General features: G+C 38.8%; 1 protein-coding gene across 1 annotated transcript in view; it reads right to left on the bottom strand.

Moving 5' to 3' along the window:
- Positions 1 to 23,794, bottom strand: part of sh3kbp1 (SH3-domain kinase binding protein 1) — a 189,059-nt gene extending 165,265 nt beyond the window's left edge. The window contains exon 1 of the mRNA XM_002935188.5: positions 23,255 to 23,794. Coding sequence (XP_002935234.3) covers positions 23,255 to 23,258 — 4 coding nt within the window. The 5' untranslated portion in view covers positions 23,259 to 23,794. The remainder of the gene's footprint in view (positions 1 to 23,254) is intronic.
- Positions 23,795 to 24,667: the final 873 nt, after the last annotated feature.

Raw genomic sequence — 24,667 nt, forward strand, 5'->3', positions numbered from 1 at the left:
GTTTGGGTTGGTAAGTATTCATTCTGGGGGTATAGTTTTCCTTCCTATACCTGTAGTTAGTGGCCTGACTTCAAAAGGCAGAGCCCCTTGCAATAAAATCTTCGTGCAGCCCCTCCTCACCCCCATTGCCCACTTGGCCACCCACCTGCTTGATCATTCACAGCGGGTGGCAAAGATAATCCAGCGGAAGGGCCTTGGGGGGAAACTATGGTCTGGCCCCGATGTATGGATGTTATGCCACTGGTTGTAGTAGATGAATATTTTTAATTTGAGTTCAAGATACAGGTAGTTTTTATGCTCAGGCAAAGCTTTTTATATATTTTTTCCAATTAATTACACAGAGATATTTCATACAAAGAAAGAGTGCATGCCATTAATGGTCTTGAAATAAAATGTTTATGAATGCAGTGCTAGCTTGATGTACTGCGGCTATGAGACACTAAATCCTACGTACACTTACTATTCCTCATCCGCTGCTTTTCCTTTAGAAGGAGAATAATGAGGAGCCTGAAAGATATTTTCATTGGTCTGTGGGTGTTACATAGTGTCTGGCAGCAGTGCTGAAAGAGGAGCAATGAAGCTGTCTGTACAAAGCACAATACAGAGGTTAATTTATCTTCTCTTGACTGGCCAATTAATCTGAGCCCTGTTGCTTTAGAGACTCATTCAGCCTTAGCAATAGCCATAGCATATTTTTAGATTTCTGAATCTCATTGCTAACAAGTTTAATCAACCTGTCTCACATGGAGGGGCATTTCAAATGATCCTATTGACTGGCAAGCTTGCTTACAGCCTTACTGGCCCCGTGCTGGTACGCAAAACCACAGAGACCCAATGAAAAAGAGGCAGGGAACCCCTGTAGTGCCAGGTGTTCATTATAGCTCCCCATAAACTGGAAACATGATACCCACCGTCAGTGTTCTTTCTTACTATTTTGCCCATAAGCGCAAAAAAATTAGGTAATCATACAACATTCTCACACCATTTATTGTACCCACAATAACAAAGCTTAGAAGGTATATTGCTAGGGTTGCCACCTTCTCTGAAGATTAATACAAACGGAAAAATCTGATTGGTTTCTATGTGCAACATCACCAGTGATGTTTGTCTCCAATTTTAATAAATACACCCCCTACTGGTCACTGCTGTTCATTATAATCTTATACTGATGGCACCAGGCCATACCCACACAACGAGAGACTTGGCTGTGAATGTACTTCACTGCGGCTCTACAAATGCTTAATCTGGGGACTGGGATTCAAAATGGGCCCTGACATTTCAAGTATGTATGTATGTATATTTTCATTTATATAGTCTACACAGCACTGTACAGCAGAACAATAAATAAATAAGCAATTTTCATTACAATAATAGATAATTGAATACAAAACCTACCGGTAATAATGAAAACAAATCCAAGGGGCAGTTCACTTTCAAGTTAAGTTTCATGTTGGATAATTCTTGGCAACTTTCCAATAGGTTTACATTTTTTACGTGAATTTATTTTTGAATTATTTTTCTTCTGACAGCTTTTAAATCATAATAAAAAACGAAGACCAATTGCAAATTTTCTCAGCATCATACAAACGTTAATTTAAAGGTGAACAACCCATTTAATAAAAAGAACAGTTGCATTAACTATTCCACAGAGTTAAGTGACAAAGAGATAACAGGATGGGGTCTTACAAACAGCCCCCCCCCCCCCCCCCCCGGCATACCGAAGCGGATCCGCTTCTCTTAGCCAGGCAGAAAAGCGCAGGGCTGAGAGAAGCGGAATAACGCTTCATCTGCCCTCTCCCTAAGTGTCACTTTCAAGTAATAATGTGACAGTAGGATACATGTAAGTAACAGAACGCAATATGCAAAGTTCAAACAAAAGTTCAAATCAACTAATTTTTCACACTTTTAAGACTGCCTTCTGCTTTTTACGAGTTGTTGTTGGTCTCTGCGCTCCAATTTGGCGATAATTATTTCAGAGTGGGCCAGCTTTAGGTAGGGCAATAAAAGCTAGCGTTTAATTGGTTGCTATGGGTTACTGCCATGGTGCACATTTGCCCAGTGTCGATTAATGAGTTCCAATGGATTTCTAAATGCACTGTTCTAAATGAGTGCTGTGGTTGTTGCACAGCTTCAGTCCTGTATGTGTTTCCCGTGTTCCCCATTTTTTTATATCTGTGGGTCTGTCCAGAAGGAATGCTGGGATTGGTACTGCCATACCAAGGATAAGAGCGTGTGCACCACTTAGAATAGTTTGTTGTGCATTAAAAATTAAAAAGAATGCTTGATACTGTAAATATTAAATGAATGTGCTGTGTATTGATTTTCTTGTAGGACAGCTCAGAAAATTTTGACATGGCAAACAAAAGATCACAGCAACCCCGCTGTAATGCAATGAATATTTAATTACAATTGGCAGTGTAATACCAAAAGGGGTAGTTCATCTTTAAATTAACTTTTAGTATGATGTAGACAGTAACAGTCTGAGACATTTCATAGCTGGGCTTCAAATTTTATTTTTTGTGTTTTTTAAGGATGCACCAAATCCTTATCAGCAAATTAGCGTCCAGTTCAGCTAGGCACTTGGATTTGGCTGAATCCCAAACCAAATGCCAGATTCACTTAATCCCTATGTTTTTTTTTTATTATTTAGCTTTTTCTCCAGTTAGCGGTTTACAAGGGGTCCAGTTTACCATGCAGTTGATTTTAACCAGTCTGAAATATGAATACAACAGGACTTAAACAGAAAGATACAAAGGTAAGTAATACAAAGGTAAGTAACTCCCAGGTTTTTGGTCCCCCATTTTAATGCTTTAAAAAACCCAAAAGAGAAAGGCAAAATCATTTAAAAATAAAAATCATGACCATTTGGAAGGTTGCTAAGAATTAAACATTCTATAACATACTACAAGTTAAAGTTCAAAAGCTGAATTTACAACTTCACTAAGGGGGGGATTTATTAATGTTTACATTCAGTTTTTTTTCCAGAATTGGATTTTTTTTGTGCAAAAACTCCCAAATTCAAATTATCGTTTCCAAAACACAAATGTTTGATTTTTATTAAGTGCAAAAAAAAACCCATAAATTTAAAATGTCAGCATCTAAAAGCTTGCAAGTACAAGTATAAGTCAATGGGAGTTGTTCTAGGCAAAATGTATGCAGTGTTAACATTCAAGTTTTCTAAATTTTTTTCAGTTTCTAGACCAAGTAAAAATGATAGATAGAATAAGAATTTGATGCATTCAAATTGTTTTCGCGGTTTAATTTGATAATTTTAATTTAAATATATTTTGATACTTTTTATTTAATTGATTTTCAAGTTTTTTATATTAGAATTTTTTAAAAAAAACTTTGGATGAACCTTATAATGAGCTGTTAACTACAAACAGAAGCTTCAAATCTCCACATGTGACTTAGCCTTTGGAATGGAGATGTAATATTCCATATATTATGGATATTATATATTATGGTACATTAAAGGAGAAGGAAAGGCTAAGTCACTTGGGGGTGCCAAAATATTAGGCACCCCCAAGTAACTTAGCCTTTCCTCCTCCTTTAAAGGACAATGAAAGGTTAATATAAATCAAAAGTAAGTCTAAAGACATTCTTTTTAAGTACTTACTGCATATCTAAATTCCCAGATCCCTGCTTGCTTCTCTGAGATATGGTGCTGGCAGCCTACAGCAGTGTGAAGACTACAGTGGCATCACTGAAATCTCTCTCCCCTTCCTGTAGGTGCCAGCGGCAGCCTTCCTATTCTCTGAGCATGTGTGTAACTTGATCCTGTCTGCTGTTCTGAGCTATACATGCCCACCAGCCAATCAGAAGCGGATCTGGCAGAGGGGAGGGGGAGGGAATGAAACACATGTGCAGTATGAAGCAAGGAGGGAAAGGAAGGGAGAATACCTTTTTAGAGATGGCTGCCTGTTCTAGAAAATGTGAAGTAAGTGAGACTGAGTAAATATTTGATTAGGTGAGCCAAAAATGTGGCGTTTTTACTAAACAATAGGAGGACTATTGGGCAGTATGCTTTTTAAATTTTGACTTGCATTCTCCTTTAAGACAGGGGCTAAGCTAATCTTTTCAAATTCAGCCAGTGCCTGTTCAATAGGCTATCTATTATGCAAAATATCTTTGTTTATCCATTTTTTGAGCAAACACAGACTGCTCTATTTCTTTGCGTTATTTCCATTTATCACAGGAGAGACGGAAAATCTCTCATAACCTCTCTACAAACTGACATGCTGTTTGCAATACACAAAATGCACAGATAGGTTTTTGCAGTGTCCATGGAGGATGGTAACACACAGCTCGCAGTTACACAGCAAAATAGAATAAAGAACCATAACTTCCTCCTCGGAAATTGAGATTCACAGGAAACTGTACCACATGCAAATATAGGGCTAAACAACACATGCAGTTATATGGTAACAAATATGTCAATATACCAATGTACAGAAGTATAGACTTCCCTATAGCACACACTGAAGCCACTGGGGTCGGCTACAAGCAATTCTTGTGCTGTATTTATTACAGATGAACATTTTATTATGGAAAGTGACAAGGTAGCCTGTGCCAGATCTGTTAAACTGAAACAAAACACCTAAATCAGGCTTATTTTTGGTACAAACTAAGCCTTTCACTCCCTTCCACCCTTATTCCCACCGTCAACCAAGTGAAGAGCTATGCACAACCATTAATTCTGCAAAGAGGAAAAGCACTCTAAACCCAAACAGAATTAACATGCTGGCTGCAATAACATTAACAATTTCTACAGTATTCTAGTACCTGTACAGTTGTGCATTAAAATGGTAATGGAAGCGAGTAAATAAGGAATAATTCACCCCACCTGCAAAACAACAAAAAATATGTACAGGTTTGGGATATACAGGTATGGGATCCCTTATCCGGAAACCTGTTATCCAGAAAGCTCCGAATTACGGAAAGCCTGTCTCCCATAGACTCCATTTTACTCAAATAATTCAGAATATTAAAACTGATTTCCTTTACTCTGCAGTATAAAAACAGTACCTTGTAATTGATCCCAACTAAGATATAATTAATCCTTATTGGAAGCAAAACAATCTTATTGGGTTTAATTACTGTTTTATTAATTTTTTAGTAGACTTAATGTATGGAGATCCAAATTACGGAAAGACCCCTTATCCGGAATACCCTTGGTCCCGAGCATTTTGGATAACGGGTCCTATACCTGTATTTGAGACATATAACATATAACAGTAACACATAACAGGTTTAAAAATCTCATCGGAGAGAGATCATCGTCTAAGCTCACTGATTCGGTCTGATGGCCTGTATCCTCGTCATATTGATCCAATCATTTGGCCCTAGGGCTGATATCGTTCACCTCAAGGTGGGTATATCAAGGACAGATCTGCTTGTTCGTTGACGTCTTTTAATGTATGGCCAGTTTTATTTATAATAGTCTTATCTTTAATAGTAAGGTTAAGGGTATATTAGCCAATTCTGCCAATGGAGCTACTAACCCCTGTGGGGGCAAAATGCATAAGGTGTGCCACTAAAATAAGGGGATATTATTTCTTATAACATTCGCATTTCTAAGAGTAATGCGATGTGACTTCACAGCACCAATTTAAAGTGATGACATCATGCATTTAAAAAATATATATTTTGCAAGGCATATCATGGTTTCTAAATACAAGTATCTCAAAAATAAATGAATTGTTATATATATAATTGTTCTAAATAAGATCACAAAATATAAGTGCCTGTCTGTGTCATAAATTGGTACTGTTTCCTTTTTTAATAATCTTGTTTTATTTAGCATTAAACAGAATTAGTGCAAACAGATTTGGTCTCCCAGATGTTTCGTATCTCTTTTACTGTATCCCCTAAAAAGCAGAAAAGCAGCAGAGAACTAACAATACTGAGATCATTATAAAATCAAAGGGGCAATTTAACAATGAAATAACCTGACCTCAGAAAAATCAGTCTGGTGCTTAATCTACAATTTCATGTGTCAGCACTGTGTGTATGTGTGGTGATTTATGAGCTTGAACTCCATCTTTTCTGCTGAGGATATTAAAGGGAACCAAGCATCCCTAGAGAGCTGAAAATGTACAGGGGGGGAAGATATATGAAATATATGAAGATATATGAAATACTGAATTGGGAACTCCTGAGGGTTTCCCAGCAGTTTGAAATTTTCCTTATTTATTAACACTTTCTTGACTGTCAGGAATGTGTAAAATCATCTGCATGTTCCTTGGTCAAACATATTGAGGTATATTTACTAAAGTGTGCATTTTTCTCTTGTCTAAGTTTACCAGTGTTCACCTCAATTTGTCCAACATATCATATTCTTATTTTAGCCAATTATATGTCATCTACTACAATAAAAGGGCCTTCTTCCTAAAGGGGGGTCCCAATTATTAGCTTACTGGTCACTGCGCTAAACTGACCCAATCACGTCCAGTATGACAAACCCCTGCCCACAATCCAACCAAACTCTGTCCACTCCTCTGTAAGCCTGCTCCCTTTGTGCCCTGCAAGTTGCATGTTTGCCTTTCTTGGGTAGCAGTCAGCTACACCCAATATACAACACCCAAATACAAAAAGCAGTGATGCACCAAATCCTGGATTCCTTTTTCAGCAGAATTCAGCCAAATTTAAGTGCCTGGCTGAACCAAATCCTTAAAATTATATAACTCTTGGTCACACAATAAGGAAATTGCAAACATTTATCCCCCCAGATTTCCTGCTACCACCAACTGTGCATGCACAAGCAGGGTCTGCATCGACAGAAAGACTCACTGTTCGCTTGCAGGGAAGACGTCGTCCACGTACACAGCTGTGCTACTCTCCTCTTTAAGGTTGGGGTTAGTGATAGGGACAGTTTAAAAAGTTAGAAACTATGCAATAAGGGAGAAGTGAGGGGGTCAAGGCAGTGCTAGTTAAAGGGGCTTTTAAAGGCCGGGGGTATATTTCTCCTTTAAGTGAGGGATGCCTAAAAGAAAAACAATATTTACATAGCATTACTTTATCTCTCTCTTTCACTTTTAAAGGTTTATCTAAATATATATAGAAATGTTTTATGCAACCACATACTTTACATTTTGGCAGAGAAAACAGCAAAATCACTAAAATGAGCTGATCTTTGCCAAATTTGGCTAACCAACCAAATGGGGCTCATCATATTACGGTCAATGCTGGACTGTCGGAGCAATGTGGTCCTTTTTAAGCTGCAACGGTTAACATCTGGCCAATCCTTGGTGAGATATCACTAAGGCAGACAGCTGGTCTACCCACAAACTATGACCATAAGCTAATGACTTGGTCAGCAAAGGTACAGTAGGCAGCAAATACAGGTTTGTTCATGCATGGACCTTTTCCATGACAGGGCAAATTCATTATGATCTCAAACAATAACACTGCTCTGTGCTTCAGGCAGTAAATCTGTGAACTGCATAACATTATATTGCTCAATACAAGCCAAAGATTGTAAGCACATGCATTTAGTGAGTCACTGTCTTCATGGATAACTGTTCAGATGCCCAGAGACTGCATTGAATAAGCCTCATATGTTTGATCTCAGTTGAGTGATTCTGTACCTTTCGTGAGCACAACTTTCCCTTCATCACTATAGTTTATACAGGAGCAGTGGGCAGCTCCATGTTGTAGTTCCCGCCCTTCCCAGCTACAGTCAGGTGATCCCAGAGGAGCCATAAAAGGGCAACTATTTTAACCTTGAAAGCAAGTAAGTTGCAGGTAAGACATTTTAGTCCCTTTGTTAATTGTGACAGCACTCACAGGAATTTGCACACAAAGTAATAAGGTGAAAATCCAACGTTTCATTTCCTGATAAAAGTTCCAAATAGGAATTGAAACGTTGGACTGAATAAACCTCAATTTTTTATTTTCACCTTATTACTTTGTGTACAAATTCCTGATGGTGAGCTGCTTACCGACTGTCTATATGTATATCTACATATATATAAGTACAAACAGTTCTTAAGCTGCACACCAAAAGTTAGGGATACTACCTGGGTGCCAGAGCAATACAGCAATCGTTTCGTTTGCCTACATATATATATATGTATATATATATATATATAATTTTCTAAGCTGGTAATGAAGAAAATTTGAGATCATGAAAAAACTTAATCATGCTTAATTGCAAGTTTTTTTTCCACAATCGATGCATTTTTTTCCAAAAAGGACCACCATAGCATTTTAATCTCAGTCTATTAAAATATGGTGTAATTTGAATAGTATTTTTTCAGAAAGTATTGTACCGAATGTTTTGTATTTTTTTTTTCGTAATTTCACAAACATCAAATATAATGCACATTTTTTTTTATAGCCAGATTAATGCCCTACTTATAAGCATCCATTTGTTTGCAGAACAAACTTTTTAGTGCTATGACTGTATGTACATTTATTTATATATGGACACTACTTGCACAGGAAGTGCTGTACATTAAAGGTTAAGTATGAGCACCCTGAGTTTTACTACTTACCTAATCAAATAAGTAACAAGTAATCCTTCATAAAACATACTGTCCCTGTGTAATAACTTCATTGGCAATAATATTAATGACCAGCAACCTCTTAAATCTTAGAAACATTTACCCTAATAAAATTGAAGTCACATGAATATATTTCAATATCACTTTAAAAAACATTCCTGGCAATGTTCATCTTAAAGTAATCACAGCCAGGCTCTGGGGCAACAAGCACTGTCTACGCATTATCCTCAGTGCCACAGCCAGGCATTCCTCTTCCTCTTTGGACTTAGCACATTCGCGGTTGAGTAAAAAAGCCAAACTATGAAATGATACTACTTACACACAAGCAACCACAGTGATTGAGCCAAGGCAGATATGCCAACCTAGATAATTTATACTTTACTCATCTTTACCACAATCAGACCATGATCAATACCCTCCTAGTAACATACGTGACACCTCTGGTCACACACCCCAATCGTGCTCCCTGCTCTGTTCAGCGCTGCTATTCCCTGCTTTTCAATGGTGGTTCAGAATGTTCAGGACCAAAGGTATATCGGATAAGGGAGATCTCCATACATTAAGTCTACTAGAAAATCAGTAAAACATTAATAAACCAAATAGAATTGTTTTGCATCCATTAAGGATTAATTATCTTAGTTGGGATCAAATACAAGGTACTGTTTTCATTATTATGTAGAAAAAGAAAATCGATTTAAAAAATCTGAATTATTTGATTACAATGGATTCTATGGGGACAGGCTTTCCGTAATTCTGAGCTTTCTGGATTACGGGTTTCTGTATAACAGATTCCATACCTGTATATGTGTAAAACTTTTGTTTTTCCTTGTACCAATAAATTTTTTCCAAAAAGAACCTTAAAAAGAAGCTTAACATACTGTCCACCACCAGCAAATTAACTTTTTTTTGTCCTTCAAAATTTTAAATTCTTTTGGATTTTCTTGCCACACCTATATTTGGCTCTCAAATATTATTTATCACTTTAATTTTCTTGAGTGGGGAAAAAACCAACCCAATAAGCTGAGTGATAGTAAGAGCTGTATTAATAATAAACTAACCCCCATATTTAATAAAAGGCACTAAGTTTGCCCAGGAGCAGTAACCCATAACAACCATGTTTGCTTATAAACAGGTGACCAGTGAATGCTACCTTTTGATTGGTTGCTATGCATTACTGCTGGGAGTTGAAACTTTAGGTGATATAGTCTCTGGCGGGGAATGTAAAAGCTATGACATAATAAGGCAAATGGTGCACCCCTCATCAGTTATGATGTTTAGGTATCTGCAGCTGCAACATGCCTTTGAGGTGCAATTTCCCACCAGGCCAATCGCTTTAACTGAAACAACCCTAGAGGTCTACTTACGCAGACAAGACTTGACTAAACCTTTATCTTGGTTATACACTATACACCCCTAGAGAAGACCAGGAACAAATGACAAAGAGATATCCATGAACTGGATGAAGAAATGTGGTCTGATGCTCTTAAATTAGTTCCAGAACTGTCCATATTTATGAGAGACAGATATGTAAAAATAAAATTTTTAAATAGGGCATATCTAACTCCTCATCGTCTAGCAAAAATATATGAAGGGGTTTCAGACCAGTGTCCTAATTGTAGGGAAGATATAGGGACCTTGTTTCATGTTTTTTGGTCTTGCCTTAAAATTCAAAGATTCTGGAGCGATGACTACAGCTCCAGTCCTAGGATACGCTAGCTACAGTTGCTATATTATGTCAAAAAGGCTATTTTGAAGCACTGGAAATCTCTTGATCCCCCTTGATACAATTTTGCTGAAAACTAGTAGATGACTCACTCCCAAGTCGATATATACGTAAATATTTTGCGAGAGGCTGTCCAGAAAAATTTGACACTCTATGGGGCATGGTTGAACATACAGAATACTTGAGTGTATGGAAATCCTTCTGCCTAAATATACAAAGTGCACTTGCCTCACTTTAGTTCTTTTCCTTGTCTTTTCTTTCTCACTCTTCCCTTCTCTCTTTAATTGTTTGCAATACTTGTTTTTTTAGTTAGATTAATGCCCTACTTATAAGCATCCATTTGGTTGCAGAACACAATTATTAGCTCTGTGATTGTATGTACATTTATTTATATATGGGTGCTGCTTGCACAGGAAGTGCTGTACATTAAAGCTTAAGTATGAGCACCCTGAGTTTTGCTACTTACCAACTCATAGAAGCTAATCAAATATATACAAATAATCCTTCATAAAACATACTGTCCCTGTGTAGCAACTTTATTGGCAATAATATTCCTGACTGGCAACCTCTTAAATCCTTGAAACATTTACCCTTATAAAATTAGTCACATGAATACATTTCAATATCACTTTAAAAAACATTCCTGGCAATGTTCATCTTAAAGTAATCACAGCCAGGCTCTCGGGCAACTCATACAGCAGACAGACTGAAGCACTGTCTAAACATTATTCTCAGTGCCACAGCCAGGTAGCAGGGGTACCCGAATACAACCCTGGTGTGAAATGGGCAGGGGGGGCAAAGAATACAATCTAAATAAAAGTTATGTTTCCAGGAATGGTCTTAAAGGTGAAGGAAAGTTACAATCACTGGGGGTGCAAAAATGTTAGGTACCCCCCAATCACTTACCTGAAACCCCAGCCAGTTCTCCTGTTAGGAGAAAACTGCACCAGATGTGGTGTGCACAAGCAAGTGCTCCTCTTCCTCCTTCGGACTTAGCACATATGCAGTAGAGTAAAAAAGCCAAACTATGAAATGATACTACTTACACACAAGCAACCACAGTGATTGAGTCAAGTCAGATATGCCAACCTAGATAATTTATACTTTACTCATCTTTACCATAATCAGACCATGATCAATACCCTCCTAGTAACATACGTTACACCTCTGGCCACACACCCCAACTGTGCTCCCTGCTCTGTTCAGCGCTGCTATTCCCTGCTTTCGAAGCGGTGGTTAAAGTAAATTTATGTGCAAGTCACAGAGAGTGGGAGACTGGGCTGGGCTGGGCTGTTACTGCAGGTGATTGGCAGGACCATATTTTCAACATAGGTACCCAAAGGCCTGTGCCTTGGGCAACAACTTTAGTGTGGCAGCTAAATAGAAAAAAAAAACACTTTAAAAAAAATGCCCCTCCAACCTGCAGCTAGACACAGACTGACCAGCAGGGTGCATGAGGAACAATCCAGGCAGAGGGCTGTGTCTAGGGACTCAATGTTTAATGAATATACAGTACTATACGGACAGCACCTTATTGGTCCATGTATGGGTCCTCTTATGGGCCTGCCCAATTGTCATCTGACCAAATATAGGCCAGATATTGATCCAGCAGATTTAAAAAAAATCCTCATAGGATAAGCTAGTTGGTGCAACTGTCAATGCGCGCCCTGCATTTACCATCACCCTCTTCAAGATGGGTATATGGGGGAAAGATCTGCTCCTTTGGTGAATTTATTTAATTGTTTGTTTAGCTTTAGTCTAATTGCTATTTAAACAGGAACAAATAGGGCCACAATGGGCAACTAAACTGAAAGTGCTTTAGCCTGACTGTGCTGTTTGGCCTGTTTCCTCAAGAAGAAGACAGTGAAATATCATGCAAATGAAAATCTGCGGTCAGATGCGGTTCCAATTTATATTTATGCATTTAAGATGTTTATTGCCTGGATATGAATACATAAGACCAAAAACTCGGAACTGCGGAATTGTGATGGAAATGACAATGTAATTAGATTGAGCTCCATTCTCTGCCAGTCAAAATGTTACTCTGAAAAATAACAAGCTGCCAGGATAACAGGTTTTATATAAAAATGACAGGCCAGACCAATGCTTACTGCTAAGTAATGGATTCATGATCTCAGCATGGACGTTTCAATCTGTCAAAGGTTACAACCTACGCAGGGTACTTTCCACATTGTCTGCTAATCTGCCAGGACAAAACAATTCACTGGCCTAGCAATAAACAGCTCAATTAATAGCTTTTTGTGCCAGCAGGAGGCTCAGTGGATTCCGCATTCGTTACCGCTGCTGAACTTTTGTAAATTCATTGAAGATAGTTGCTAAAATATGTAGGAAGTTCATTGAAGAAGGTAGCTATAAGGATTAGGAATATCCAAGGTAACGGAAATCATAAAACCTCATTTTAAATTCTGATGCAAGGTAGTGTACCCTGTATAAACTCCCTGTGTGCCATTAGCCTAAATTGACATTTTTTCAGCACAACAGACATAACCTGGTACAGAGTCTTATCAGCAATACCCTGCAGGCTTACTGGCACTTACAGGGTTAATAAATTGTTCTACAGAAAGCAAGCTGCAATAAGTCTGAGCTGACCCAAACAGCCTACCTGGCTATAAAATGCTGATGGCAAATGTAATATTTTTCTGCCAATGTATTTCAGCCAGTGGAGACACCCAACATTTTTAAACATATTTTATAATAATAAGTAATTGCATATATATATATATATATATATATATATATATAAAATCCCACATAGGCAGGTGCACACAGGGTAACACCAAAAATCTGAGGTAACACCAAAAATCTAGCGTTAGTTAAGGAAGCATAAAACCAACGCTAGATTTTTGGTGTTACCTCAGTCCACTGCCTTGGATATATATATTTTATACATATGTTTCATGTTTTTATTGCAACATGTGTTGGGTTTTATGCCTGACAAAAAAAGTTTTTATTACACTGGTATAGTATTACACTGGTTGACTTCACCTTCACTAGTTTGGGTATATTGCTAAATGTGTATATAGTATATTCTATGCTCTCATACCTGATAAAAAAAAGTTTTATTGCATCAGTATATTACTATACTTGTTGACTTCACTTTCACTAATTTGGGTATATTTGCAAATGTTTGTATAATATATTTTATGCTATGTAATTTTGAGATATTATATTCTCTGATTGATGCATGGTTGGGGTTTATCACGATTCACTCACATGGTTCTATTGTTACAACTCATTGGGTCTGATTTGGGTTAGTGATTTATATATAGAAGTGTTTGTATTGCTAGTATTCTGGTCTTGAAAAAGGTCTTAGAAAAAGACCAAAACGTCGACCTAGTTTTATGGTACAATAAAAGTAATTTTTTTGTAAACGTTCCCGGTGTGCACCTGCCTATGTGGGATTTTGTCTATGCTTAGTGGGTAGCACCCGGGTTATTTGATTGAGGATTTGTGGGAGTGCTGAAATCTTTTGGAACTTATATATATATATATATATGCAAGCTATAAATTGCCTTTATTCTACTGCAAGTTGGAGAAGAAACACACCCCGTCTTAACATACATATACAGCCCAGTAGTGATGTGCAGGTTGACAAAATGTCGACCTGCACCCCACCCAAACTAGCCCGTTCCCAATCCGAGCCCAATCTGACCAAAGAGCACCTATAAATAGAGGCTACCAGAGGCAGGTCACAGGTGGGGAGGGCAGAAGGAAGAGCCCAATCTGAATGAACCCATCAATACTGTGCAAGTGTCGGCTCAAACCAAGGTTTTGGGCTGGCGGAAATCTTCTTTGAATGAGCACTAAGGGGAGCACTTTTGCACCACTCTATCCAGGGCCACAGTATATAATGCCTTGTGAAGCCTCCACTCCCCACCTTAATATGCATGCACCTTGACCAACCCTCCTTCTCACTGCTTGAATTGGGTTGAGAAAAGAGGTGGGATGTTATGTGCCCTGCACGTAGCACAGTGTGCCAAAAGTAAGCTCCATCTTACATTATAGGCCACTCCCACTATTATAATAAGCCATTCTTACCAACACTCTGGTTTCAACCACTTTAAAGCAAAGCCGTTTTGGTATTTACCGTATTCACCCCTAGATGTCACATATAGATTACGCTGTCATTGTTGTCTAGGGGTATCATGGTCAATCAATATGGCGACTAATTGTTATAATTACATTTAAACAAAATAGGAGGGTACAGTCCAATTAATGACACCATGCCTCATTACTTACCATCAGGAATAATCATGCGTGGGTAATTATAAATATTCTTATATAATCTTCTAATTAATTGTTACAATGCTAGATCTGTTGGCGAATGATGGGAGTGGTAGTTTAACACCAGCTGTAAGGCTGCAAGTTACATTACCATGATTAATGGGGCTCCACATAGCACTGAACCCAGCCAGCATAAAGGACAGCTCTGCAAGTACAAATGCAATAGTCAGGAAAATGCAGATCTGTGGGGTGAAAAACATGTTCATATATGCAGGAACAGCAACCCCATTCTATCCAGCATTCTCTGCCAAACACAAAGAATGTCTGTCTTTGTGATAACAAATTTTTAGCTCTTTCTGATAAGGGCAGGCACATAATGTCTATAATAAATAATAATTTGTCAGTGCAAAAAGCCACTTCAGTCTCCTAAAAGCCAAGGACAGACACAATGATGCTGTTGTGCTTGCTACAAGGAAATAAAAACACAAATTTGTGTTAATTATTCCATAACAAAAGCTCATTAAATTGTTCTCTGAATCTTACACTTAACAAAAGAAGTAAAATGCATTTCAAGGTAAAGTTATTTTAATATAGAGTGAAAAACAGTGGGCAAAGTGCTAACTCTATGCTATGTGTGACTCATTGAACAAGTTGCTACAATGTTAATATCATTTTATTCAACCCATATTAAGTGAAATTATCCCAAAATACCTTTATAACAGCTGGGAAAAATTTAACACAGCAAGTGGCAGTGCGGCAGGGAACCTTCAATTAGGCCAGGTCCTTGATTCCAACTGAAATATCTTTCTTTGCTTTGTTGTATTAGAAGGTTTGGGGATTTTACAGATGCTCCGTTAGTTGAAAAAAATGCAGAAAATGTATGGTTTTTTTTAACTTTTCCGTGTTTTTTCTGTCCTTTTTTTAAAGGCTGTTTAATTAGATCACTTGGCATTCATGATTGTTGTGAAAATGGGCTTTAAAACTACAAAAATGAGAATGTTGATAAATGGGCCTCTAAGTGTTAATACCTTTTAAATACCTTACTAAAATGGGATAAAAAAAAATTTGGTGTTACCATTACATTAAAGGAGAAAGAAAGGCTAATAAAGAGTTAATCTCAAGCTGCAGGCATACCTTCAGTTCTTTCAGTCTCCCCATATTTGATCTGTTCAAATAATCAGAAACAAACAGGAAGAAAAAATGCTGAGCTGTGTAAAGAAAGTCCCCATAATGCCTCACTCCTGCGCGACACCCAGACCAAGTGTACATGCTCAGTGTGTAAGACTATGGGGCTGATTTACTTACCCACGAACGGGTCGAATGGAGTCCGATTGCGTTTTTTTCGTAATGATCGGTATTTTGCGATTTTTTCGTATGTTTTGCGATTTTTCGGATTCTTTACGAATTTTTCGTTACCAATACGATTTTTGCGTAAAAACGCGAGTTTTCCTATCCATTACGAAAGTTGCGTAAAAAGTTGCGCATTTTTCGTAGCGTTAAAACTTACGCGAAAAGTTGCGCATTTTTCGCGTAAGTTTTAACGCTACGAAAAATGCGCATCTTTTTACGCAACTTTCGTAATGGATACGAAAAACTCGCGTTTTTACGCAAAAATCGTATTGGTAACGAAAAATTCGTACAGAATCCGAAAAAATCGCAAAACATACGAAAAAGTCGCAAAATGTTCGTTTTCAAGTCGGAACTTTTCCAATTCGGGTCGGATTCGTGGGTTAGTAAATCAGCCCCTATGCGTCAGCTTCCTGCTGATTGGCTCAGATCCACATTCCTAAGGGGGGGGAATGAGTTCTTATCATTCTTGAGGGCGGGGGGAGCAGGAGAGAGCAGAAAGCTGCGTGTCTCTGGCACAGGAATTACAGACACAACTAATCTTTTGACAGAGAAGTCAGTGCAGCATTTCTGTGAGTGCCTATGGTTGTATTTACATAGACCTTACTTAGTTTTTACCTTTAATATCTACCATGAAAGGCTGGAAACTCATGGCACAGAGCAATATAATTTAAAAAGAAAACATTAAATGCACAGAGCAAACAACATAAAAATTGGTTTTATTGTACAGGTTCATACAATGGGAGGCATGCAGGAATGCATATGACAATTGAGTCAGGAGGCCCCTCGAGAAGCCCACAGACCTGGAAGCCCTGCCTGCTGTTAGCTCAGACACACTATTTTTCACAAGTCATTTTGTAGCTGTGAAGCATGACTGAGATATGGAAAGGAAACCACATTACAGCCCAACGGCTCTGTCACTGTGCTTTCATTCCTCTCCTCTCTTGTCCCCTTTTTCTTCCCCTCTCTCTTTCTCTTTCCACTTCTGCTTTCTGACGTCAGTGTTACATTAATATATATTTGTTGCAAGTTTTTTTATAACCTGTTAAAATGTTAAATAAAGATTAAAAACTTGTGACCATTCTGCAAGTAAAGCGTGTCTGTTTCATTGGATAATAAACAGGGATTTTAGAGGAAGCCTACACAAAGCCTTTACATTCCTTATGCTTTATCCTTTCATCTGCTGTAGAAATATCTACACTTGGGTTCACTTTTGGTTTTATCAGTCAGTCGTCTAGGTAGATTGGTTGGATGTTTGTAAAATCTGGTCATACATTAAATAGCTCAACTGCTCAGATCCAATCAGTCTGCCTGCAAGCCAGTAAGTATAGATAACAGGCTGAAGTGCAAGTTCATACATATTATTTTTTCATTTATCTATTGTGAAATGGCACCACGCCTCACGCCTTTCCTCAATATAGACACCTTGTGGAGGGCAATGTCAGACCAAACAATTGGATTAAAGCCACTGGAATGCAGGCTGTCAGAGCAAGGACTGTATCAATGAGCCGATGTGCAGCACACCCAGACAATATTTTAAAACTGCCCAATCGATATATGGCCAATTTTTACCCAGATATTAGTCAGGCAGGCCAATCAGAGCACCATTCACAGGCAGATAAGCTGCAGACTGTCTGAATGGGCTCCTGTATGTCCCCCACAACAGGTCACACACTAGCACAAACTATCAATCATTGTGACATTCCAACCCTCAGACTGTTAGGCAAACACTATGGCAAAACATTATAAGAAGATGCAATTATAGCCTTAAGAGGCACCAGTAAAAATGAGTGAAACGGATTTACAAATTGCAGGTGGATCAATCCTTGGTAGCAAAGGATTTGATCCTTGGTAGCTTTATTTAAACACGTGTTATATAAGTCACCTAGAGAAAATTATAATTAGGAGATTATACTGTGAATAGGTGACGAGCAGTTAGTTTGTGGGAGAGAAGAGTTGAGAAGCAAAAGCCTATTACCTCTCGTATTTGACTGCCACTATGTTAATTATTATTATTGTTACTGCTGCAATATGCGGACCAGCACATTTGGCCTATTATAAAGCCTTTAACCAGCTCTACAAAGTTCTATGGGAGGCCCCTTCAATAGTTTTCTTCAGGCCTGCAAACCAAGAACGAGGTATGAACGATCCTGGTCATCTAAATTTAGGACCTAAATTCCTGAACTTAACTTCCTGGCTCTGGCCCCTTCAGCAAAATGAAAAATGTTAGGCCCTCCTCCACCCACAGCATGAACTTGGCACAAGTAGCAACCCTGCACCCCCATGTGCACACCCATGACCCCTATGCCGAGTCACCCCCTCTCCTCCCAGGTCTCCCCCACAGTCGTTGGGTCTACATTCCACTTCTTAGGCCAGTGTTACATTGATTAAACTGATACTTTTTTGTTACTTAAATACACTTGCTTACTCATAGCCCAGTTTCCAGAGATATCTGATCATTTTGGTCACTGAACAGTTAGACCGCACCTAGGCAATTGGCCAATTCACAGCCATGAGACCAGATTAAGCAGGAAGCATGACCCATGGGTGGTCACAGCTAGCAGGACTCTCTGTTCTAACTAAATGTGATATAAAGGGGTAGTACACCGTCACAAAAAGACACGTCAGAGGTCATTTATAAACACTGCCCAAATTTGCACCTGGGCAGTAACCAGTGGAAACCAGTCAGATGATTGCTTTCAGTGTTCAACCTGCAGCTGGCTAAAAAAAAAATATTCGCTGACTGGTTGCTATGAGTTACTGCCTAGGTGCAAATTTGGCCACTGTTTATAAATGAGCCCATAGTAACATGTATATATTATAATATTATAATATTTGTACCAATGCAGCACCCTACATAAACATTTGCCTTCATCATAAATTACTGAAACACACAGTGGTCAGAATGATGGAGAAGGCAACAAGCCAAAGTCTTCCTGACTGAAGATAGTTTGGGTTTTTTAATGTCATCCTAAGCACCTTTGCCAAATACAGGAATTATCCATTTTTCAGAGGTTTTAGAGGTATTTACAAATGAATTGCTATTGAAAGCAGCACCTGTCTGGCTATCCATATTCTCTCCGATTCTGGTTATGACTCCTTAATTGACATAGCAGCTAGGTAACCACAGGACTACAGAACAGAAAGGAATAAATAAATAACACTTTCAGTTCAATTTACAAATAACAGTAATTAATGTATACTGGAAAGTTGCTTAGAAATATAATTAATTTCATTATGCAAAAATAGCTTTTAGTGGAGTTATGAAGTTAAGTTTTTAGAGAAGTTATAAAACCCACTACCTGTCTTTGCTGCTTACATAGGTTTATACCTCTGTTATACTGGATTGTAAACTCTCTGAGCAGGGCCCTCGCCTTACTGTATCCTAACAATATGCAGTTGTACCTGTGCAGTTATGGTGAACTGTTTGTCTTGTATTTGTATCCCCATACACTGAAGCACTGAAGGAGATAATACATGGCAGCCCTCACTTATGTCAGCTGAAGCCTAGGCACAATCCTTCATGTCGTGTCAGTATATGGGGCCAAGGCCCAAATGGAAAAAAGTGGAGAAAAAAGTGGGAAAAAACACAGTGGGCCCCGGTGGTCCAGACCCGATCCCTGTTGCTGCTTCCCCGACATTTCACTTGCGCACGCTCAGGGGAGGATGTCGGACGGGTGGGGTCCCCTGCAGAGGGTGGGGGGGGGCGGCAGGGGCCCTGCGGTGGGTGCGGGTGATGCGGCCGGAAGGGGCACCTTGGGGAATGCAGGGCCCAGTTCAACCCTGTTCATAAGGGTACAATATTATCACAACTGCTCTTCACTAGAGCTGCAACAGACAAAGATTTACATACGTACAGGATCTGTTATCCAGAAGTTATGAATTAAGGGAAGGCGATAGACTTCATTTTAATCAAATAATTAAAATCTTTTAAAATGATTTCCATTGTCTCTGTAATAAAACAGAACCTTATACTTGATCCTGACTAAGATATAATTAATCCTTATTGGAGGCAAAACAATCCTATTAGGTTTATTTGATGTTGTTAAATTATTTTTTAGCAGATTTAAGGTATGGTGATCCAAAGAACAGAAAGATCCTCTTATGGTAAACCAATGTCCCAAGCATTCTGGATGACAGGTCCCATACCTATATGTATACTGATATAAAACAACTTAACAACGCTGGACAGAAATGTGCAGGAAGTACTTGTCTATGACCCCATTTCATTTCCTGATGCCTTACCTAGGTCATGCTCAGAACCAGAAGAAGGGAGCACAAAAAGACAATCTGCATAGTTTAAATACTCTCAAACTAGGCTGTGACAGGAATATGTTAATTTATTCCCCATCAGAATTTTAGCTAATCTCCCTAAAGATGGCAATGGAAAATTACATGTGAATAGCCTAATTTACAGCTTTACAGCATATAAAAAATATCCTTACTGATTAGTGTAGGAAACTGCTGAGGCAGGCATAATGTTTCCTATATTAGCATATCCGGTGTTTCATTAGAAACCCCACTGCCTTTTCCAAATGTATCTCATTAAAAAATATACAAGAAAAAAAGAAACAAACATTAGTGATCATAAAAGCTGTATTTTTCACAGACATATTTTCAGATAGCCACATTTCATAAAGATGTGTGCATCTGGGGATTCCAATGTATTAAAGGTATTGGAATTGTTATGCAGAATGCTCAGGGTTTTTCAGATAAGGGGTCTTTCCGTAATTAGAATCTCCATACCTTAAGTCAGCTAAAAAATAATTCAAACGTTAAAGGAGAAGGAAAGGCTAAGTCACTTGGGGGCACCCCCAAGTGACTTTAACTGCTTACCTTGTATCCCGGGGTAGCTGCAGTGGGTGTTTCCTCTTCCTTATTTCTTCTGTCTTCGGAATCCCAGGGCCAGCACATGCGCAGAAGAGTTAAAAAGCTGACTTTTTTGTTACATTTCGGCTTTTCACTCTACTGCGCAAGCGCGCAAAGACAGAAGAAGGAAGAGGAGACGCTCACAGCAACCCCAGGCTGGTGCGGTTATCTCCTAACAGGGGCACCAGCGCTGGGTAAAAGGTAAGCCATTAAAGTCACTTGGGCATGCCTAACATTTTGGCACCCCAAGTGGTTTAGCCTTTCCTTCTCCTTTAATTAAACCCAATAGGATTTTTGTGCCACCAATAAGAATTAATTATATCTTATTATTATTATTATTATTACTGTACAGCGCTGCGTACATAAGTAGCGTTTAATAAATAAAGATATACATATATATATATTATTATTTATTAACATTTATTTATAAAGCGCCAACATATTCCGCAGCGCTGTTCAATAAGTGGGTTTCATACATTGGACATACAGAGTAACATATAAAGCAATCAAGAGAGCCCTGCCCAAAAGAGATTACAATCTACAAATTAATTGGGATCAATTACTGTTACAGAGAAAAAGGATCAATTTAAAAAAATTTAATTATTTGATAAAAATGGAGTCTATTTAAGAGGGCCTTCTAATAATTAAGAGCTTTCTGGATACTGGGTTCCAGATAATAGATCCTATACCTGTATAGCATTATTGCACAAGTGGCATTGATCAGTCAACCTTTCTCTTTTTTTATTCTTATACTACCCATTTAACACGGTGGCCACTAGTTATGCCATCTAAACTAATCATATACCGGTATAGGGTGTATTATCTAGAGACCCAGTATCCAGATTGTTCCAAAAAGTATCTATCCATTTCACATAGTGTCCTTCTGAAATGGGTGATTCTTCATTTTTTAATATAAAATCAGGCTACCTTGCATGATATAACTAAGCATCCATTATTATTATTATTATTCTCTATTTATACAGTGCCAACATATTTTGCAGGGTTTTTTGACATTATACATCTTTCACATAAGTCCCTGCACAGTGGAGCGTACAATCTAAATCCATACATGGAAAACAAATCTTATAAATGTTTTAAAGGCATGGTACTCCATATTATGGGGTGATCCTTTATCTGGAAAACCCAAGGTCCCAAACAAATATCATACCTGTACAGGTTTTTACTATAACTTTAGTCGATTTATTTTCCCCATTTGCAGCTGAGCATGTTGTGTTGACATTACAGTTTCCTATAAATTCACTGCTTGGCAAGGAGAGCATGACACAAACACCAGAAGACAAATACAGTTCAGGCATTAACATAGGCAGTAGGCAAACTGCATGTTTTACTCAACATTTAACACAGAGAGGCAGCTGTGGCTTGGCACCATGATTTAGCTGCTAGATTCATATTCTGCTAGCTGCCCTCATTCAAGCACATTCCAGGAACCATGTTGTAATGCTGCTGTGCCCATGATGACACAAACAATGAGAGCATCACAGCAATACTGTTCCATGCTTTATTAATAGACTTAATGTACAACTAGATTATATATTAACCCTCTCACTGAAGGGAGGGGCTTTAACCTTTGGTGTGCCATAGAAATGCAGTGCCCTGCAATGTAATGGCCAGTTGACAGACCCTTAGCATCACATACATTCACTGCCAGTATATATGTCACCAGTGGATAATTAGTATAATACAATATAACAGTCTATTCAGTTATTATTATTATTATTATTAACAACATGTTTTTGTGAAGTACCAACATATTCTGCAGTGCTGTACAATAAATGGGTGTATACACTGAACATACAGAATTACATACAAAGCAACCAATAACTGATACAAGAGGTAAATGGGGCCCTGCCTAAAAGAGCTTACAATCTAAAAGGAGAGGGGATTGAAACATAAGGTTTGAAGACAAATGCAACTCTGTAATGAACAGGCTGGCACAAGAAGCTTGCAATCTGAAAGACCAATTGAAGCCCTGTAATGGAGTGGTGCCTACAGACATATATTGCATTCCGTCGTGGTGCAGACAACAAACAATAGAAAACCTGAGTGAGGCAGCAGTACCATCACACTGCAGCTAGTGTGACTGTATCAAAATAAATACTCAGAGTACATCCAACCTGAGGCCCTACAAGCTTTTGTTCAACTCCAATAGAATATGAGCATCCCCAACAGCCAAAGTGTGGTGTGAACAACAGCTGCAGGGCACTAAAAGCAACTAGAAGTTTCAGTTAAATATATATATGTGTGTGTATATATATATATATATATATATATATATATATATAAAACCCACATTTTACAGAAGACCAGAAAAATGGTGTAAAATCGGGCAAAATGTAAAATTGGGGAAATTAATTATGTATTATATATTGGGGGCCCCCAAAAAATGGTGTAAAATAAAGGAAAGTTTAAAATCAGGGTTTGTGTAATTGAGGCTTCGCTGTATTGCTGTGATATTTCCCCGCCAGTCACTAGGTGATAAATATAAACAACAATTTTAATAGCAAGAAAATGTGGGTGCCTAACAGTGTCCCAGTTAACTCACCCATTTATGTTGACTTCTGGCTTCAAGAGTGCACCCCAAAAGTTCCACAGGGGTGTAAGAGATCCCAGTGAGGTGTCAGTAAGGGACCTGCTGCCGGTCAGATGTAGGGCAGGTAATCCCCTTGCCCACAGATATCAGTGACCCAGCCTCACACAGAATAGACAGATCCTCAGCTGGAAGGAGCAGTCTCTCTGCTGCAGCAGCAAAACAACAGATCGCACTGTGCAACCAGCACCTTTCATTGAATAAGGGTCTTTCCTGCACAGGACACCTGGGTGCTACTAGGGGTAGGCTGGGGTTCCGAGTGCAGCTGCCTGTGTGTGTGCCCGAGTGACAAGCCAGCACATCCAGATCTCTGCTCCTACACACACAACCATCTGCTGATAGGGTTCAGCTTAAACCGACTGTGGTGAGATCTGCATTTCCCCTTCCTTTCAACCACCTCCCCCTTTGCAGCTCTTCATGCAGTGGCAGCTCGTCCCAATGATGCTCTGTGTGGCTGTGTGGCTGCTCCGGGCTGCCTCTGCTCTCTCTCCCTCTCTGTGTATCTGAGCTGTGCGCTTAGAAGCATCGCGATACCCGCCCCTCTCCCCCCCCCCCCCCCCCCCCCGCTCTGTGTGTGACAGGAGGAGAAGCTGACTGGCGGGCTGTCAAATTCTAACAACCCCAAAATTTACCTAAGGTTCAGCTCCTCCAAAATAGTGTTTTATATGTCATACTTTAAATAGTGAAACTACATAATATTTTTTGGGCTACCCAAACGTGTAATTCCTGTAACAACAAATATGAATGATGTGTAGAGAAGGAAATATATAAGAAAATACAAGTCATACAGCTACTTTAGCTTGCAAGGCCAAAATGCTACTAAAGCAAAGCTGACCCCAGAAAATCATGTACTGTGTGGTATTTTTGGAAAGTTCACATATTGGATAAATATGCCTTTCTTCTAAACTGCTATGCTTATACTGTATATACCATATGACTTCTGAGCAATTTGATGTCTTATATTCATATGTAGTAAGTAACTAGGGGTGCCACCTGGCCAGTATGTTACCAGATTGGCCAGTAAAAATGGTGCTTGATGCAGTGATGTTGGTATTTTTTTCCAAAAAAGGTGCCAACCAGAGCTGTATTTAGGTCTGATGCCACCCTAAGCACCAGGACTGACTGTGCCCCTCAGACTGCGAAAGTGACTTCACCAGTATGCCTGTGTGTGATGTCATTTCCACAACGATGATGTCATATCCGCCAAAGATTACCCGTGGACCCCTCACTCCCCAACCCCTCACCCCCCTCCCAGCTCCACCATCAGATTTATGCAGATAGTGTCTGGTGGCAGCTGGGGAGTTTTTTTTTATTTTTGTTTAATCTATTAGGTAGTCACCTGAGGGCAACTTTCTTAAAGCTGTTGCC

This window comes from Xenopus tropicalis, chromosome 2, assembly GCF_000004195.4.
Source record: "Xenopus tropicalis strain Nigerian chromosome 2, UCB_Xtro_10.0, whole genome shotgun sequence".
Lineage (NCBI taxonomy): Eukaryota > Metazoa > Chordata > Amphibia > Anura > Pipidae > Xenopus > Xenopus tropicalis.